Here is a 17,883-nt window from a genome sequence, read left to right as displayed (position 1 = left end):
GCCAGCAGCTCCTGACTGGGTGAGTCATTTCCAGAAGGGCCTTTCTGGGGTGGACTTCCCAGAAGTCAGGAAATCTCCATTGGAAAACTTTCTGGCTGCTGAGCACAGACTCTTTTCCCCACTCGGGCGCCCCCTGCGGGTGACGACCGTGCCCTTGGGTTTCGGGTTCCCGGTTTGGGGTGCGGGCGGCCCCGCCCTCCACCTAGGCCCGCCTAGCTCCTTGGAGCCGGCGCCCTGCCAGAGGTCCACAGTGTCCCTGCCATAAGCTCTTCATCGAGGACCATGGCGAGGCTGAGCTGGGGATACGGCGAGCACAACGGTGAGTGCGGGCTCCAGAGCGTGGTAGTGGGGGCCTGCGGGAACTCTGAGCCCGGTGGTGGGTTGGGGGCCAGGAGCCTGGTCCCCGCCCACGCTCTTCCAAGTGGACTGCAGTGTTCATTCACCTACACCAGGAAAGCGCACGCCATCAGGAGAAAGCTTAAGAGATCAGAAGTCAGATGACACATTTTTAAGGAAAAAAGGACAACTTCGGAGCCGCATGAGCGCTGAACACTAAATCACTAAGTCACAGGATCTCTTCCAGGCGCTGTTGAAGCAGTCTTGGTAATTTGTAATTTGCATACTGACTTGAAGTTTACTTGGGCTTGTTCTTCAGTCTTCCTTTCCTACCTACCATACCCATCCTTTCAGAGACCAAGGCTTACCAAATGATTATAGAAATTATAACGTGGTGTTAAGTGTATTTATTGATAAGCACGGCAATGAGATATGGACTTTTCATCATTGGTTAAGTGTATTAGGGATAAGAAATACTCTTGTGTGTCTACTGAACTGATTGCTTCAAATAATTACTCAAAAGAATTGCAAAGAAAAAAATGGAAAAGAATTGATAGTCTTCAAGATGGAGTTTGCGTATAATAATATCAAAAACTTCAATTAGCATATACATGATTGGATAATATTCTATAGTACATTTTATGAAAGTTTACAGAAAGTTTTCCTTTCTTTTATTTTATTTTTCTCTTATTATGTTTTGAGACGAGTCTTTACTCTGTAGTTTAGATTGGGCAGAACTTGTGGTCATCCTCTTCTCTTGGATGGAAAAAATTCATTTTTATTGTAGCTTGCTTGGGGTTTTGCTGATTAATGTTACTTTAAAAATGTCATCAGATGACGTTTAGATTTTTAAGAATGATATTTATAATATAGGTGAGTTTCTTTTTGATGGAAGCCATATAGCAATCTTATATTTCATTACTTTCTAGCTTGTGTTTTTGAAAGACAATCTTCACACATTTCATTTTTGTCCCTGACAAAATCATTTTTATTGTTGTTATTTGGCAGTTAATAGGTGCCAGCAATGGTACCCTCCCTGTAGTCAGGGAGAAGGTTGTGTTAGCCAGTAGGTACTGATTGTACCCTAATAGGCAGACAAAGTATTGGTTTCAATAAAATTCTTCAGAAAATTTAAAAATTCAACATAGAAAGGGCATTATAATGAGGAGTTGTTTTACATCTTATTCATTTTTTTTAAGTTTTTAAAAAGATTTACTCATTTTCTTTTAAAAATATGTTTATGAGTATTTGACTTGTCTGCATGTTTGTGCAGCACATACATGCCTGGTACCTGTGGCTATCATCCAGGACTGGTGGTGTCAGCCTCCATGTGGGCCTGGAAATTGAACCCAGGTGCTTGGCAAGAGTATCAAGTGCTTTTAATTGCTAAGCCTTCTCTCTAGCCCCCAGTTTCCACTCTAGCTAGGTTGTAGAACCATTCTTCTCTCTCAGAAACAGTAGTTTTCAGAGGACACACCTTGAAGTTAGATTATGAGATTATGTTTTCAGAATTCGGTTGGGATGAGCTGGGTCTTGACTAAACATTTTTCTTTTTTCTTGTTTAGTCATTGGCAAAATCCAGTGACTGAACAGATTAAGGTGAACTTAAGCTGAGACTGGCAATGATAACATGGAACGGGAGGTGGAGCTCCGGGACAGGTGCCTGTTCCCAAGCAGTTTGTTACTTCTTCCACTAATCTCTGATCATTTTACAGGTTTAGGCCATGTGACATCACTGAACATTATATATAACTATGGATATTGAAAAATTCCTCAAGCCACTGAGGCAGCACCATATACCTTTCACTTAAGAACCATGTTTAAGTGAGTTTAAAGTCGAATGTTCTAGAAAGCATGCAAAAGTGTTTCTATTTAAAGCAGCACACTAGTACAAGTGAATAGATAAAACTGGCTATTTGGTCGAAGTGGTTTATTTTGGGTAGGTTTGACTTCTCTAAGAGTAGGCCTGGTTGAGAAGCATTAGGAATGAATGACATAAGGGATTAGGAAGAGAAAGTAGCCCCTTACCTGTTGTAAAAATGCATTGATGTTTGAAATCTAGTGCTTGTTAGAGTAACTCATATGCAGTGGCCAAGGCAGAAAGATTTTCTATATTAAATAAGAAAACAAAATTGTAAGCAGAAAGAGTACTCACACAAAAAGACAAGTAAAATCTTCTCATAAGAAAACATAATGCCCTTTCTATAATGTCTTCTGAGGATTTTTAATGGAAAATCACTATGACCTGATTCACAGGACACCTTTTAAGCAGAATGTATTGTCATTTGTTCATGGTGTGGCTTTTTTCTCTCCAAAACCAAAGTGAGCAACAAAGTTTTATTTTCTGACAGGGCATAGCCATTTTGTTTGCTCTGTGTAAGATTTGTGTGTGTCTTGGGTCAGTTGTATATAACAGGTAATTGAGCTGAGTTGAGTGGCATCAGAGGTTATCCGTAAGTGCTGTAACTAACTAGCAGAAATAGCAGGCAGCATCTGTAGAATGACTGCACTCTTTGATGCTTAACATCATCTCTTTGTCTCTGTAAACTTTGTGGCAGTCAGGGAACATTCTTGGTTTTGAGATGGAATTTCTTTGTTTACAACAATGAATTGTACTTTTGTTTTTGTTTGGTAGGTAACTCTTGAGAAGTATTGTATGAAATGTAAATATTCTTTCATCTATAAGGCACATTTTTAATTCTGAAAACAATTTAAAGCAAATAAAATGCTTTGTATACCCACAAAACACTAGTAGTGGTTAAAATATAAGACCAGGCCGGGCGGTGGTGGCCCACGCCTTTAATCCCAGCACTTGGGAGGCAGAGGCAGGTAGATTTCTGAGTTCGAGGCCAGCCTGGTCTACAGAGTGAGTTCCAGGACAGCCAGGGCTATACAGAGAAACCCTGTCTCAAAAAACCAATAAATAAATAAATAAATAATGAATAAATAAATAAATAAATAATAAAATGAGACCAGAGTCTTGAGAATGAGGATTGTACATTTTTAAATTTTTTCCCAGAGGGTTGTAAATGTGGGTGTTGTGCTCTTGTGTATGAATGTTTATTGTGCATGGAAGCCAGATGGACTTCGGTTGTCTTCCTCCTTTGATCTCTATCACCTTATGAATTGGGACAGGGTTTCTCTATGAACCTAGAGGTCAGAGATTCGGAGTTAGTTTATCTAGCCAGTTTATGTTGGACACTGTAAGTCTCTGCCTAAATGCTGGATAACAAGTGAGCTGCCACACCCACCTGGCGTTATTATGGATAATGAGGATCTAAAGTCTCATCGTCATACATTTGTGCTGCACGCACTTTATCCATGAAGCTGAGGCCCCAGCCTCCTGTTACCAATTTTAATTTGTGGAATGAAAAACTTATTTAGCCCTTTTGGTCCTATGAATTTCAGGTCCTATTCACTGGAATGAATTGTTCCCTATTGCTGATGGTGATCAGCAATCTCCAATTGAAATAAAAACCAAAGAAGTAAAATATGACTCCTCACTCCGACCTCTCAGTATCAAGTACGATCCTACCTCAGCTAAAATCATCAGCAATAGTGGCCATTCCTTCAACGTTGACTTTGACGACACAGAGGACAAATCAGGTAGGCTCTGTTTATTTGTTCTGGTAAGACTTTGGATGGTTAGATTTACTCTCTGGTTTTTCATTCTGTAAATTTAAAAATTGAAGCGTATTTTCCATTTGAATTCAAATGTTATATATTTAAAATTTAAGATAATGTTACCATGAAATAATAGAGAAAATTTGTAAAAAAAAAAAGTATGCTGGATGATATTTTCAAATTGGTCTTAGGTTATTATTGCTTAATGATGAAAATATTGAAGTTTAATAGTACTTTATAAATAATTTTAATCTTTTCATGGAAACTTTAAAAATTCTTTTAGATTCATTTATTTTTATCTGTATGAATGTATACTGTGTGGCTGTTATGGTTATGTTATGGTTATGGTGGCCGTAAGCCCCAATGTGGATACTGGGAATCAAACCTAGGTCCTCTGTACAAGAACAAAAAATTCTCTTAATCTTAACTGCTAAGCCATTTCTCTAGTCTTGTGTTTGGAAACTGTGTAGTCATAACTACTTTGCTAATTATTGTAAACCTAAAGTGATGAGATATTTGCTTTTTAAATCCTTTTTGTGCTTGCAATAATAATATGTATGTGTAGAAAACAAGACACACAGAAACGTAGGATAAAAATTAAGGCTGTCTCTGCAGTTTATTATTATGTTAGCAGCAGCACATTCTTCCTCAGCATTTAAATTTGTAGCCACACATGTATACACATGCACGCCATATTATTTTACATTTTTCTCTTAAGTTATATTTAGACTGATGCTATATTACTCTGAACATTTTTCCTATTCAAAATATCTCATGGATATTTTTCATTAAAATGTGTAGCTCTTGTTAATAAAGAAAATATATCAGCTACTCTTTTATCATAATTCATACATTATCATCATAATAATGGACATTTAAGAATGTAGATATTTCATTGAAAAACAGAAACATTTAAACATCTATCCTTATTTTTATTTTTCATTAGTTGTAATAAAAATTACATTTAACTTGTTCATGGGTCATATCTTTCATAATAGAAAACGGGACTTGTGGCCACATCTAGATGGTTTTTGTCTTTGTTTGTTTGTTCTGAGTCAGAGTTACCCAGTGAAGTCCTTGCTGACTGAATTAAAGGTGAAGTCCTTAAAGTCCAGGCTGGATTAAAGGTGGAAGGCACCACTCCCAGCCCTGGCTTTGGTTTTGACCGGCCCACATGTTTTAACAGTGCTGCTTTAACCCACTGAGCCATCTCCCCAGCTCCACGAGGCCATTCCTGACCAAACATTAACTCTGAATTTTATCAGCTGTCATGGTCCTTGAAGGTTTTGAAGGTTTTGCTTGGCTGGGCCTTGCCTAACAGTGCATCTTGGCTAACATGCAGGAATCTGCCCTTCAGAACTTTAATAGTCCTTTGAAAGGGGACAAATGGGCACAAAATTCTTCAGAAGAATATTCACTAAATATGGAAGGGGCTGCTGAGGGGAGACAAAATGGGGCTGCTGGAGCCTCATCTCACTAGTTTCACCTGACCCTGGTTCCTCTGAGGCCTGAGGTGATTCCTTCCACAACTTCCCACACTATGTTTTAACTGCAAGGTGGCATCACTTGACCTCTTACCTTAGTGTTTTATTTGGAAGAGATTTCTCTTTGGAAATTCTAAGTGAGAGTAATCAAAAATAGGTATGAGTTTGGAGAGATCATTACTTGTTTTAAAGAATAAAATGGAGACAATGGTTTATTATTTACTGATCTGGGATGGAAAGTAAAATGAAAGTTGGTTCTGTGAAAACGCAGAATCATTTTCATTAAGATTAAGTATTGTTGCCTACTACTGTGGAGCACATCTGCAGTCCCTTCCCTTCTGAGGTACTCACTGCTCTAATTGTCAATCTGGGAGAATGGAGCTGATAAATGAGGGAGAATAAAGTCTCATGAAACAGCCAACTTTATTCAGAGCATCATAAAAGTTTTACTCTGATGTTGAAGGTAGTCATGTGAGTAAAGAGTCTGATTAGAAGGGCAAGCCACACGTGGTGTGCAAACCTCACTTGGACAAATGTGTTTTTTCATACAGGCATATAGAGGATCACAGTATCAAGCAATAACGAGTAATTTGAAGTAAACTCACTCCCATCCACTACACCTGGGAGAAGCACAAAAACAGATTCCAAGAACAGTTTTGTGTTTTTGAAGAAACTGAGGCCACAAGACTCTTGTCTTGTTTTCTTGGAGTTTTCTCACAAGCCTTCAGGCTTTGCTCAAGACTCCATTGTTGGGCAAGTTCTGACAATGAGGCTGAAGTAGGAGTCATGAGCCAGTCTGTCTAAACCAAAAAGAAATCCATAGTCTAGCTTTCCTTAAAAACCTAGGTATCTTAAGGTCACCTAATTTTTTGGGAGAATCATTCAACAGAATGGTTCTTTTCACAATTAGGAATTTGCTTGTTATAAACTCACTGAAATACTGACCTGTGCAGAATGAATATAGAACCTGTAAAATAATCCATGCTGCTTAGCCAGACAAAGCCTGCTAACCTAACTTTAACAGTGACCTTTACTGCCATTATTCTTGGATGCCTCCCTAACAATGTGTGATTTTTGTATCACTTTCTTTTTCCAGAGCCAGTATGCCTAAATCTCCTCCCAAAGTCAATTCTGCATGGATTACTCAAGCTCTCTAATCTCCTTTCTATCTGCAAGGGAAGGACTTTTCATGCAGCTCAGATTTTGTTATGCAACAGCAAGAAGAAAAGCACAATAGAGCCCTTGACTACTTTCCTTTAGCTGCCATTCCATCCTATTTGGGCTGTCTAATGAGCACATTTACTGGTGTCACTCAGGGGAATTGTGCTGAAACTGTTTAAAGACAAATCAAATATCTTATCCACTTATTCATCAGATATTAGTGCATCTCCTCTGACAGTTACTATGCTAAGAGGTGGTTATAACAGGATCTCAGTCTATGCTTTCATATATGCAGTCCAGTACAAGGAGAAGCAGTAAAAGTACCGTTTCACAGACTGACCTAAATAATGGTCTCTTCTTTTTCACTGTTCATAGAGCTTTGAAAATAGCCATCTTTTGCTATTATGATGTTTGAAAATATTTATTTGTGTGTGTGTGTGTGTGTGTGTGTGTGTGTGTGTACCATCTGACATGGGTGCTGAGACCTGAACTTGGTCCCCTGGAAGAGCTGTGAGCACACTTAACTGCTGAGTCATCTCTCCTACTCACCATTATGTATTATAAAGAAATCTCTTTTATATAAGGAGGACAGATACATTTTGAAATTTAAGGCTCTGAAAAGTAATTTAAATATCTGTTGTTAACTCCATGTATCCCTTTTCTAACACAATTCTATTGTATGCTGGAGTTTAGTTATGATTATGGTGTATTCAACCAGCATACAATATTTCCTTTCCAACCCTGTGTCTTCAGCAGACACCTGAATTAGGCAGAAATAGTTTAGGACTCTCCTCTCTTCTTTTCCTTTCCTCTCCCTTCTCCTCCTTTCCCCTCCCTTTCTTCCCTCCCTCATTTCCTTCCTCCTTTCCCTTCCCTTTCTTCCTTCCCTCATTTCATTCCTCCTTTCCTTTCTTTTTCTTAACTTTGTTGCAAAAGCTAGCACTGGATAGCCCAGGGTGCCAAGATTATAGGTGTGTGCCACTAGGCCTAGTTTAGGACTGTTTTATATTAAAGTGTTTCTATATACTTGTGATATAATTTTATTACTATAAACTTAGAGATAATATTTGCTGAGGAAAAACACTGAAATTTACTTCACCAAAGTGACTAATAGACATCTTGTAGTTTTAAAAAATACTTTAATTTCTTCCTCACAAATATTGGGTCTAAGGACAGTCTCTATGGTTATAGCAACAACCATGCCATGATAGCAATGGGTAGCACATCTCTAGTGCTGTTGTGTCCCAGGCAAGGGCAAATGTTTTGCACACATTTCTTCAATTTTCACAGTAGTCTTAGGGGGTTACATACCTCTCTCCTGTGGTAGAGTTTGCCTAAGAGGACCCTGCAGAGCCTTTATCTAATCATGCAATCTGTTTGGCTCTCTCAAGCTAACACTGAACTGTTTTGTTGTATTTCAAATTCTTTCTCAGAAACTCTGCCTTGCTCTCAGTTAAACAGAGTGGATTTTCAGTTTTGAGAACTCAAATCTTTTCTCTTTGCTGTCTGTGGGTATGCTGTGATTTTCCAAGTATTTAATGGTGGTCTCTATTTCCTTTTCACTCTTTGTATATGTAAAGTTGTATCCCTGTTGGCAAACTGAATGGCACATCTGTAAGAACAGGAATGTCCTCAGTGGTTCAAGGAGAAGCTCTGGGTTTTGATGGGAATGTATAAACGTGATTCATTTATTTATTTCATAACTCTTTAAAATGTGTTGGGTTTAGTTCTGCGTGGAGGTCCTCTCACTGGAAGCTATAGATTGCGGCAGTTCCACTTGCACTGGGGGTCAGCAGATGACCATGGCTCTGAGCACGTGGTAGATGGAGTGAGGTATGCTGCAGAGGTAAGCCACACACACTGCCTAATCAATATGCGAAGCCGTTCATAGCCCCAGCAGAGCCTCAGCAACTCGGGCACCCCAGTGTAGGGAACAGCTTCATTAACCCAGAAGGAAAGCTTCAAACAGGGCCTTTCGTAGTCTTAAATCAAACCAGAGAGCTTACTATTTATTATACATTTAAAATTAGTGCTGTCACATGCCTGTGATCCCAGCACTAGGGAGGCAGAGACATCAGGATCAGGACTTCTAGGCCAGCAGCCAAGGATATATGACACGATTCTATCTTATCAAAGTAAGCCAAATGGCAATAACACCAAAAATAACAAGAAGTACTTGTTGGAGAGGGTGGGGTGGAAATCAGAGACCAGAAAACAGTAAGTTATTTATCCAGCTAGGAAACATTATGATGAGTTTATTTACAACTCATGTCTTGTGACATTAAATTTTATCTGTTGGATTTTCTGAAAGGCCAGAGAGAAGAGAAACATTTCTACTATGTTCAGCTTTGTGCATATTTGGTCCAGACACATAATCAAAAATAAATAAAGCTCACATTCTATACATGACAGCAGTGGCACTTAGGGACAAGCTGTAAGGGCACAAACTCCAGATTGCATTTGCAGGTTTCTAATGCAACCTCTGAGCACCATTCAGAACACTGATAAACAGCGCAAACAATGATCATTATCATGCTTACTTTTTGCTGGCAAGGTGCTCCTTTTTGTTATAGTGACATTCATTAGGTATACTCTGACTAATTCTCTGCTTGAAAGACAGAGTGTGATATACCTCATTTTAAAATCATTAAGTAGCACTGGACTTTGCCCAAAAATTAAAGCCAAGTCTCAGTGAGAACTCTTTGAGGGAAGCAGTCCTGGCTCGTGGTTTGTTTTGAGAAGACTGAGCATTACCAGGCCTTACACATTGACTTCAACTTCTCACAGTTTATGAGATGAAGTTAGATACCCAGAATGCTCTGTTGTTCAGAAAATCCAGCAAATGGAACTTCTTTTCACTCTTATGTGTACCTAGCCTTTGAGGTTGCCATCCAACATGTCCTTTTGGCCAGTTATTTCACTTTTATCTAAGTGTTTTGTGTTGCAGTGCCTGCTCTGTCCTCTGGAGAGACAGGTAAAGTGATCGGTGGTCTATTCTCCGGCAGCAGCAATTGTGGGGTATCTGGAGAGTGGGTTTGCAGTTAGGAAAGGCTTCTTCAGGATGGTATGTAAGTTGAGCCAAATGATTAAGGAGAAAGCACTGTAAGAAAAATCTAGACCCTGATTGCCCTCCCAGGCAAGGGCAGTGGCAAGGAAAAGAGCTGTGCAGTAGGAATGAGGTCAGCTTGCTCACAGAGACAAAGGTTTTTCTTTATAGGACTGGTCATAGGAAGAGAGAAAGAGGGGTGGACCCTGTCCTGTAGAGCAAAGACCTGTTCTGCTTTCTGTTATCTAAAACTTATCTGATTGCCAATTGGAGAATGGGCCACTGGGGGGTGGGGGGCAGATGTTGAAGGAGGAAGACAAAGTAGATGACTACGGGAAGAGTTGAGGTGAGCAGCGATGATAATTTGGGCAAGACTGTGAAGACACTGGAGAGGTCCAGGACATACTTGGTGGACCACACCAGTAGGACTTGTCTATATCAAGGATGCCGAGCTCCAGCAAGCTGTAGATACAAACCAGGATTTTAAAGAGGAACTCATGAAACTTTATCATAGCAACAGAAAGTAACCAATACACATAGAAATAAAATGTCTAGGCTAATAACTGTATATAGTTATGGTTTATCCATCATTGTTGTATGTTGGGTCTGAGCTATCCCCCACAAGCCCATGTATCAAAGACTTCCTCCCCAAGGTAGTATTATTGGGAGGCTGATGAACATCTGAAAGCAGTGGCCTCAGAGGAAGTCCTTAGGTCATTCCCATGTGCTTTTGATGGGGTTAGTAAGATCTTGCCCCATCATTTGACTTTTTTACTTCCTGGTGATGAGGTCATCAGTTTTGCTCCTTCAGGCACTGCAACTGTGATATGCTACTTTGCCAGAGAGCAAAAAGTCAGGGGCATATACTGAGAACTTTCAAACCATGAGTCATTTCTTTTTGTAAGTGAATTATCTCAGAACAGATGAAAAGATAACACATAAATGTAGGAGAAGCATAAATCAGATTTCCACGTTAGTGGTATATTTTTGTCATAGTACTTGGCAGCATATTTTGCATATCACAAACATTCAGCTTAAAAATGCAAAAGTTAAATAATATTATTATTTAAAAAGAACTTCATCTAAAAAGAAAAATAGTTTTTTGTTTTGTTCTTAAACAGTCTCACAATGTAGCTCTGGATGGTCTGAGACTCATTGTATAGATAAGTGTGACCTAAATTTTGAAAAAATCTGGAGCTCAAATGCTGGGATTAAAGATGTGTGCTACTATACCAGGTGAGAAGAATCTTATTCTTATTATTGTGAGGGCAAGCTTCCTAATCGTTCATCTCAAATCAATGTCCTTGTTAGGAAGTATGAGTTTATTAATTTATTTACTTTTAATGAAAGAAAAGCACCAATATATAAAAGTGATACCAATTTCTCCTGAAATGTATTATAAGGCTTTGTGGGAGAGAAGAGAAGTTTTTTTAAAAAACGTATTTTCTTGTTCTGGTTTCTCATCATATTTCAAACAGTTGTTGCTTATCCAGTAGAAGTATGTCTACACAGGAGACTTCCTTATCTGTATTTATACACTCATTTTATAACCAGTTGTGTTCCTGACCCATTGATGCCATTTCTCACTAACTGAGCTATTTAAAGAGTTGTAGCTGGCACAGAGCCATTTGAAACAACTTGAATGCTCTCCCTGGCCCATCCCCACAGTGGAACGTCCTTTATCTCTCCTGAGCCATGGGAGCCTTGTTTCATCATTGTGTTTTCGGGGTTCTTTCCTCCCCCAACTATCTCACACCAACGTGACACAGAATCCACCTTTGTGTGTTTCTGTTTGGATATCACTTTGTATCCGATTATACATGGTTGTTGCACTATTCTATTGCTTTATAGTTGACTATGTGTGATATTTATATATTTTTTTTGGATAATTCTTGTCTAACCAGAAACTCTTCATATTAGTTGCCTATAAGATGTGGAGTAAGATTTTGAAGGATGGAGATGAAAGTATTTATTTGAATATACTAAATTGTTTCTGTGACAATAGGCTTTGAGGGTTGATTGAACATGAAGGCTGAATGAGTGTCCTTTCTTCAATTGCTAAGCAGATCCACAAGGATTCTTGTCTGAGGTGGTCCTTGGTATCCTCAGGTCCTTGCTTGTAACAACATGGTCCTACCAGAAGCATTGATGACAGGAACTAAATCTTCTAGACATGGCATATTGCCGTTTGGCTTCTCTCTGTCCTTCTTTCAAGCAGACTGAAGTGGTAGTCAGTGTGATTATTCTGCCTTCTCTCATATTCTTCTGTGTTTGGGATCCTCTAGTGTTCATGTGGCCTAATGAGTAGGCTTTCTTTGGGTTTTGCAAATTTCTGCTTGTGTGAGAATGTTGTAAAGTAGGCAGATTCTTTTCAAGAGTCTCAAGTTCTCAAACTTCCCTCCCTCCTTCCTAGCACCAGCTGCCTCTTTTTCTTGCTTGGATACCTTTGACTTTTTGACCCACAGCAATCATATCTTGGCAAAAGATCTGAGTCTATTTATATAAGGTAGACAATGTAAACTGCCTATGTCAGTCAGCTCAATATGACCAAGGGAATTATGTACCCCTACATCAGAACTGCACATAAAAACAAAAACTACCGAACAAATGTATGCAATTATCATTCAACAAATGATCTAATAATAAAAGCATATGACTGGCTCTAAAGTAGTTTATCATAAGGGAATGCAAATTCCCCAGCCACAAAAGTGTGATACTGTAATCAGGAACATCTAACAGGTCAGTTTCAAGTAGAAGTTGACTTCTTGCACCCGTAGAGCCAGGACACTTCAGTGGGCTCTATGGGCAACTGGTATCTGACTCACAGCTAACTAGTAGCCCATAATCCTCCTAGTCTCATTTTATATAAGAGAAGATTATGGGGAAATGAAGTCAGTGTCTGGATGAAGGATTCCTTATGCACTTGAGCATTCAGCATCAGAGAGTTATATCAATACTTGATTAGCTTTTCCATTTCTTGTCATGCTTATACAAATGTTTGAACTTGGTTGTGTGTTTTCTTTCAGCTCCATGTTGTCCACTGGAATTCAGACAAATACCCCAGCTTTGTAGAGGCAGCTCATGAGTCTGATGGGCTGGCTGTCCTGGGAGTATTTCTACAGGTGAGAATTCACTGTTTGATTTTAAATAGCGATTCAACTAGTTTTAAATAGCAAAGTAGTTCTAAATCTAGCAGTTTCCTTTTGAAGTGAACACTAAAATGTTCCATAATAGTTTGGGGAAAGAGTTACACTTTTTTTTTTGAATTGCCAGTTGACTATGTGAGTAGCAACTTCCATGCCAGCAAGAAAGCAGCAGAAGTAACAGCTGAAATCCCAAGAAGAAACCTAGGGTCTTCTGGTTCCCGACTTTAACATTAAGAGCTCTAGAACAGAGAAGTATTCAATTTCATGGTTCTTGAGCCACTTGCTTGACCACCATTTTTTTTTTAAGAGTACTACACCACCACTACTACTACTTCTTCTTCTTCTTCTTCTTCTTCTTCTTCTTCTTCTTCTTCTTCTTTTTTGTTTGTTTTATGAGACAGGGTTTCTCTGTGTGGCCCTGGCTGTCCTGGAACTCACTCTGTAGACCAGGCTGGCCTCGAACTCAGAAATCCGCCAGTCTCTGCCTCCCAAGTGCTGAGATTAAAGGTATGCGCCACCACTGCCCAGCCTACACTTCACTTCTAATATTTGTGTGCAAACAACAAGTTCTGCCATCACGCCTGGGGACAGTTTCTTACAGGGCGTGCACTATTTCCATGCCTCTTTATCTGTGTGATGTTGCAACTTGTGGAACTGGAGTGGTGCTGAAAGGCTGAGACTAGGAATGATATGCCAAGCAGAGGCAGCCAGGATTTTATCCATGAAGTTTGGGTGCTAGTTACAGGATCTAGGAATGGCTGGAGAAGATGATTGACTCTTACCGGATCTTAAACCTTTCGGTAGGTTGAAAATGTTCCTCTTAACAAAAGGCATAAATTTTATCTATTTGTGTATTTATAATGCATATGCCCTTCAGGGTAGAATCCCTTGATTTGGGACTTTAAGGAACTTGAGGCTGCAAGTAGGAGATCTAAGATTTCATGTAAGACTTGAGGGCAGCTCAGTTAGTCTGTATCTGAAATTCATGGCTGGTTTAATAGTCAGTCACCTTCCTAAGCAGGATTTCTCTCAAGTTAACCTGTATCTTAAACATGGCTCAGTAATTGAGAGTGCTTGATGCTCTTCCAGGGGACCAGAGTTCAGACACTAGCCATATTGCTCACCAGGGCTTGTAACTCCAGCTCCAGAGAATATGAGCTTCTGTCTGGTCTCCTGGAACTTCCATATATATATGGCTGATACTCATACACATGCACACACACGCACATGCATGTTTGAAACATGTGAAGCTATTACTATCAGCTTTGGAACCAACCTACAGTGCAGTCTAGGATTCTCATAATGTTATCTTGGTCAGACTCTTCTGGCACAATGAACCTGTCAGGTAGAGGTTCTACACTGATGGTAGGTTTTGAGCTGACTCTGGCTTTTAGAAAATAATGAAAACTTAAGGATTGAAATGAAATGCATGTTGCTTGTTTACTCCTGAATTATGTCTGTTTTAAAACTTTACACTTTTAGATTGGGGAACCCAATCCTCAGCTGCAAAAGATCACTGACATTTTGGATTCCATAAAGGAAAAGGTAAAATTAATTAGTTTGTTAATGTCCAAATATATTTTTACTTTACTGAATTTTGAGCACTTACTCAGTAGACATATCTTATCCTGCATTCTTTGAAGCAAGTTTCAATTTACCAGACCAAGACTACAGAAATAATTTATTGTCATTTACCTTTTCAGTTTTGTGAAGAGACTGATATTATCTAAAGTAACCACCAATAAGTCTTTGTAGATTTAAGTACTAATACCATAATTTTATTTAAAAAAGAAAAGACTTAAATTATAACTTACTTAAAAGACTACTTATGTAAAATAAGATTCTTTTTTTTCTTGACTCGAGATGTCTCTCCATATTTCATACTAGCCTGTTACTCCTTCTGGAATCCAGGCTGACCTTTGAACTCATGAACCCCTGCCTCTACCTGTTGACTCTTGGGATTATAGGTATATGCCATCATATTTCACTCTTTTGTCCTTCTTAAATAAATCTACAGAATTCACCACTTTATCTGTTCTTTTCTGAATTAAAACAGAATTTGTTTTACTAAAATATTAATGGATGATAATAATCACACAGTGAATGTGTGCATGCATTTGTGTGTGTAGGTATCTATTAATAATAATAATAATAATAATAATATTAATCTTATTATCTTATCTGTAGCAATTCTCTTTGTTTTTTCAGGGCAAACAAACACGGTTCACAAATTTTGACCCATTATGTTTGCTTCCATCATCCTGGGACTACTGGACATACCCTGGTTCTCTGACGGTTCCACCTCTTCTTGAGAGTGTCACGTGGATTGTTTTAAAACAACCTATAAGTATCAGTTCTCAACAGGTATGTTCATTCTTCTAAGATAATTGTAACGGTCTCAGAGGAAACTTCTAAATAATTTTAAAAACACTATTTTTCTCTCTGTGATATTTTGGAGTCTGACATTTTCTTTCATTAATTAGGTGAATGGTTGGACTAGATGAGGTTCATGCCCTTTCGCTCTTTTTGACTCTCCCTCTTTCCTTTGTCTCTTTCTTCTTTCTTTCTATCAGATCTTCCTATGTAGCCTAGATTAGCCTTGAAATTGGGATCTTTTTGCTTTAGACGTCCAGGCGCTGGGATTACAGGTGTGCACCACCATTGGTGGCTCATGGATTCCATATCCTTCTTAATTGACCTTCGGCTTAAGTCCTTACTTGACTCACTTCTCAGAAATGTTGAGTGTGTAAACTTTAAGTGATTCACAACCTCATAGGGGACACACCAGATATCTGCATATCAGACATTTATATTACAATTCATATCCATAGCAAAATGACAGTTATAAAGTAGCAACAAAAATAATTTTATGGATGGCGGTCACCACAACATGAGGCACTGTATTAACGGTGTAAGGAAGGTCTGATTATTTGCTTTTGTCTTTTATTTTGCTGCTTGTTTTATTTGAGATAGAACTAAGCTTGTACACAGAGGACAGCTAGTACAGAGGGGCCTTTATAAAGGGAAACTTCTCCTATCTCTTCAGCCCCTAGACTGCTGTTCCCATAGATTCAGAAGTGAACATTCATGTCAGACATTGACCTATGAGAAACATGTACTCAATTGCTTCAAGAGGAGGAAATGTTGGATACTTAAGCCATCAAGTTTGTAGATACCCTGTCAAGTGTTTTGTTTCTACTGTTCTAATGAAAATTGGTTTTTGGCTTTTGTTAGCAAAATGTTTGTGGGTCTGCCCAAGGGAATATTACTAAGAACCTGTTCCCTCCTTGGTAAACCATTTACTCTGGCATTTTCTTTGTAAATTTTAATTTTTCTTTGAAACTGATGGGCATCAAATACAAGGTCTTGCTCATGCTAAGCACGTGGCCACTGAGCTGCACCACAGGCCTTCTTTTTTCTGTAACATGATTATTGAGCCCTTAGAATAAACCACAGGATCTAGATTCTTAGAATGAACTAAGTCCTTAGAAATGTCTTCCTGAATGTTGAGCTTCTTAATAGATTTTTTCTCATATCTGTTGAGCTTTATAAAATTAGGCCTAGCAGTCTTCACAGCAATGGAGTCTAGTTACCTTTGCAGTGAGTTAGTATGCCTTCCTGCTCTAGGCCTGTGCATGTCTGGCTGAGTATCCTCCACCTCTGCTCCATCAGGTTAATTTTTCCAAGGTCATCTCAGGACAAGTTTTCCCTTGGAGTGAGAACTTGTTTGTGTGGTTTCCCTTGTTGCCTTTGTATTTAGGATTAGAGAAAAATAACAACTTAGTGGATAGTTATTAAATCACTTCATGAAAGTTTGGATAAAATCCTGGACTCCTGAGGCTGGAGAGGTAGCTAAGTATTTAAGAGTACTAGCAGCAATACCCAAAAGGCATCTCAGAGTGGTCTGTAATTCCTATCTCAAGGAATCCAATGCCTCCTTCTGGCCTTCATGAGATTCAGGCGTGTGAGTGGTGCACAGACATATGTGCAGACAAAATATCATGTACATTAAATTCATTTGTGAATAAACATTAAAAATTCAGGAGCCCTATAAATTTTGTCCATCATAAAATGAGAAAATAAAACCCCTTCTACTGATTTAGTAGGCTTATTAATATAGTTGACTTTCTTTCTTTCACTTGATAATTTTTTACATTGACTAATTTATTAAACTTCACAAACTTAGTTAATTATTATAAATTCAAAATGGCTGATGGCCATTTATAGTTTAACAACATCTTTATTCTTTAGACACTTGGAAAACAGTTTTTATTATTGTTTTTTTCTCCAATCCATGGGTGATTTAGAAGAGAGCATCATCAAAATATATAATTTAGTTCTTTAAAAAGAGTAAAATGAACCTTACTAAAAGTAACTCCTTGCAAAGTTAGGGGTTGTAACTGCCTCAACTGTGAGTTCACCACTGTGCTATATTTAAGCTCAATGAACTAAAATTATCAATGTGACTTTTCATGTATGAGTATGAGAAAGAACAGCTTAATTTCAGAGCTCCCATGGATTGGCAATTTCCTCTGAAACATTAGCTTAAATTGACTGCAGCTGGGACACTGTCAGCTAGTTCCATCTTACCCAGACTGACAGAGATATTTAATAACCATTCAGATCACTATTAAGATTTAAGGAATGGAGAAAAAGATACTTTAAAAAGATTCAACTTAATTATGGGGAAAGAAAACTCTAAGACAAAGCTCCCTTTGGGGGCCATACTTAGGATTCCTTCCAACATGTCAAGGTTGTGAAAACAAAAAGAGACTGAAAAATCTTAAAAGGAATGTCAACGGATGGGCTGGGAATTGGGCTCTGTGATAGAGCACTTGTCTAGTGTCCAAGACCTTGGGTTCAGTCCCCAATGCTGCAAAACAGAAGAAAGTAAGTATAAGTTACTATTAGGCAGAAACTTTAATTAATGTTTCCAAGTTGATATTGAATCAACAGTTATGGAAAGTGTACCATGTAATGTAAGATGTGACTCATAGGAAAACTGAGTCAAGTCAGTTCATGTGGGAAGTATCTATAGTCTCTTTGCAAGTAAATCTAAATTTTTCCTAAAATATAAAGCTTATAA

The 17,883-nt window shown here is 38.5% G+C and overlaps 1 protein-coding gene across 2 annotated transcripts in view; it reads left to right on the top strand.

Annotated features, from left to right (window-relative positions):
• Window positions 1-210: 210 nt before the first annotated feature.
• The window catches only part of Ca13 (carbonic anhydrase 13), a 31,148-nt gene continuing 13,475 nt past the window's right edge, over window positions 211-17,883 (top strand). The window contains exons 1-6 of one of the 2 annotated variants that reach the window (XM_028766313.1): window positions 217-319; window positions 3,745-3,942; window positions 8,333-8,451; window positions 12,678-12,773; window positions 14,280-14,342; window positions 15,006-15,161. In XM_028766313.1, the coding sequence (XP_028622146.1) occupies window positions 283-319; window positions 3,745-3,942; window positions 8,333-8,451; window positions 12,678-12,773; window positions 14,280-14,342; window positions 15,006-15,161 (669 nt within the window). In that variant the 5' untranslated portion in view covers window positions 217-282. Of the gene's footprint in view, window positions 320-3,744; window positions 3,943-8,332; window positions 8,452-12,677; window positions 12,774-14,279; window positions 14,343-15,005; window positions 15,162-17,883 lie in introns of both variants that reach the window. The other variant, XM_028766319.1, reaches the window with a different exon arrangement.

Source organism: Grammomys surdaster, unplaced genomic scaffold (assembly GCF_004785775.1).
Source record: "Grammomys surdaster isolate TR1022 unplaced genomic scaffold, NIH_TR_1.0 63, whole genome shotgun sequence".
Lineage (NCBI taxonomy): Eukaryota > Metazoa > Chordata > Mammalia > Rodentia > Muridae > Grammomys > Grammomys surdaster.
This window is presented reverse-complemented; position numbering and strand designations above follow the sequence as displayed.